The following is a 2,796-nucleotide window of genomic DNA, read 5'->3' as shown; positions in this document are numbered from 1 at the left end:
GGAAATATTTCTGTAATTAAAGATTATTCTAGTTAACGAAAAACCTCAGAGAAGAACAGACTGCCATTAACACAAAGCGTCTTTACTTCAATTTCACTTCTCCCAACAGAAAATGTCAGTGATTCATACAGCTCTGAAAGGGCCTTACACTTATGTACCAGAGAGGGTTTTCTCAGCCTCTGGACTATGCCTCAGAAGCTGCTAGCCCAGTGATGTGATAGGGGAGTTGTCCTACCTCCCTAGGCAGCAGAGCTGGAGACTACTAATTTTCTCTGTGGTTTTCTAGCACCCCAGGACACAATTGTGGTTTCTGTCTCAGTTCTATGGTGGATTAGAATGTCTCCCTTCTTTTCTGCCCCTGTAGACAGGCAGCTTGTATTTGCATTTTCTGTAGCTCAGAGGAAGTTTTGTGCAATGGAGAGCACCAGTACCTATCAAGAGTGGGTTTCTTCACTCTGCTTGCAGCTGGACTTCTCCAACAGTAAGGAGCCCAGTCACCACAGAGCATGGCTGGTGGACAAGCAATGTGATGATGTGGATTCATGTTTTATTAAGAGCGATGATCACCAGAGAATGAAATGTCTGCTGGGGAAAGTCTGTTCTGTAACATCCTGCTCCCCAATTTCAGTGACTCCCTGCTGAAGCATGTTGTGCCATCCTGTTAAACAGGACATAACACAGAATTCAGTACACTGAATCCCTGGCTAGCCTAATCTTTGACTAGCAAAACATGTAAATGGATATAGCATGCTGTGGAATGAAGCTGGAATGCCATAACTGCCATCACATGTGATATTATCAAGGTAAATATCATCACTCAAAATCAGAAAACTGAATATGAAGACACCTTCCTATCCCAAAGAAATCTATAACTAAGTTATTCATTATGTTAGGCACTTTGAGTAAAAATATGAATATCAATAATGGTGGCTAAAACTCAGACTTTCCAGATGTTTGCTTTGGTGAACAGCTGTGATGCTCTGCAATTGTTCTCCTCAGCCCATGCCTCTAAAAAGCGCCGGAGATAAAAATTGAGTTAGGAGGGTACTGCAGGCTCTGTTCAGCAGAGAGTCCTCCTTTTCTCTTCAGCCCAACAAACCTCCAAGTGTGAGAGGCTTCTAAAAATGGAGAGTGACTGATTCATAAAAATGGAAAACTGAAGGAGGCTGGTTCAGCTTACCCAGCCACAGTTTCCTATAACTGAAGAGAGGTGTGTTCTTAGGCAAACACTTTCTAACCTTTAAACAAATATTTGGCTTGAAGGTTGGGAAAATTCTGTTTCAGAGCAAAGACATGACCACTGGCTATCATGAATATCACATGTGTTCTCCCAGCACGTCATGGAGAGTCTGTGAGTCTGCCTGCTCAGCCTGTCTCCTGTGTACCACCCACATCCCCCCAGTGCTCTACTGACCAACCATTCAAGCAGCTGCTGTTTGCATGCAAGAGCACACTTACATTTTAATGAAACACGGGGGTGGGGGATGTGTTCAAGGCCCTGGAATGACCCAGCTGTGGCTGGCAGTGGGGAATAGACCAGGAACTGGATGAGCTGTTCTGTCAGGCCAGATTTAGCCCATAGCTTCATGTAGCTCTTGTATAAAAGGAAATGTTGACATATAATTTTAAGTTTTAAGCCTGAATTATTTTTTTTTGCCTTTCATTTTTCTATTCTTTTCCCACACTAGTCCTTAAAGCTTAGAGGGATATGTCACAGCTTAAGATAGGTTGCTGGATTTTATTTACTCTGTCCAAACTCCCTGGCTCAGCCCTGGTAAATATCTAATTTGCAAGTTGCTCCTTTGTGTCTGTATAAATTGCCATTAGCTGAGAGGTGGAAGGGCCATGGCAGAACTTTGTGATTGGGGAACCCTTTCTCTCTGCTTTACTAGAAGCTGTCTTTATTCACCCTAAGGGATAGTTTGGGAACCTGTACTTTTTACTGCTCCTTTTCATATGGTGGGGAGCCTCATCTGGCAAGTTGACTGTGTGGTTGCTGGTTGGAGTTTGAGATGGATGAAGAAAGAAGCATTCACAGTGAAACTTGTGAAGATCTCTGGCTGGGGCTACACAGAGGGCTGGCTGCACAGCACATTTGTATTCACCAAGGATGCTGCTCTGAGCACTAGCCAGGCACTCCACACTATTAAAGCGTCTCACAAGAGCAAAGACTCCTTTAGCTTGTTTGGGGAGCTGCTGGAGGTCACCTGGTTCAAACCGCACCCCCAAACAGGCCCCATTTTGAAGTTACAGCCCTGAGGGAGGACTTCAACACCTGACATCTGGGTTTCTCCTTGAACTCATCCTGCACTGAATGAAAGTCAGCCTCCCGCTTCACACTGCGTCACCTTATGCTGCGTTGAAGCGTGAATGAATGAATAAATAAATAATAACAACAAATAGTGGAAGGAATTGCTGTTTTGGGGATTTCTCACCGCAGGGGGCGGGGAGCAGCGGGGCAAGGAAATCTCCAGAGACTTTTGTGCGGAAAGGGGAATAAACCTCCGCCGCAGCGCGGGGCGGGGGGAGGCTCTCGGCTCGGCTTCTCGGAGCGCCAGGGGGGGATTCCACGCGTTACTCGGAGACAGGGAACAGCAGCGAGAGAAAGCGCCGGCGTCCCAGCACGAGGCGGCGGGACCAGCATCGGCGGCAGGAGGAGGAGGAGAAGGGGGGAGGCCCTTCCTCCCTGCCTGCGTCCCTCCCTCCGCCGCGGTACCTGCGCCGCGCGCCCACGTGAGCGCCACATCAGCGCCGCTCCGCGCCCTCCAAGCCAGCCCTCGGCCGCTCGGCGGGCAG

General features: G+C 47.7%; 1 protein-coding gene across 1 annotated transcript in view; it reads left to right on the top strand.

The window, feature by feature from the left end:
* The first annotated feature begins 414 nt into the window (after positions 1 to 414).
* Positions 415 to 2,796, top strand: part of KCNK1 (potassium two pore domain channel subfamily K member 1) — a 32,499-nt gene continuing 30,117 nt past the window's right edge. Inside the window, exons 1-2 of the mRNA XM_005423233.3 lie at positions 415 to 481; positions 2,441 to 2,733. Of these exons, the coding sequence (XP_005423290.2) occupies positions 415 to 481; positions 2,441 to 2,733 (360 nt within the window). The remainder of the gene's footprint in view (positions 482 to 2,440; positions 2,734 to 2,796) is intronic.

Source organism: Geospiza fortis, unplaced genomic scaffold, assembly GCF_000277835.1.
Source record: "Geospiza fortis unplaced genomic scaffold, GeoFor_1.0 scaffold381, whole genome shotgun sequence".
NCBI lineage: Eukaryota > Metazoa > Chordata > Aves > Passeriformes > Thraupidae > Geospiza > Geospiza fortis.
Note: the sequence above shows the minus strand (reverse complement) of the source record. Positions and strands in the feature narration are given on the sequence as shown.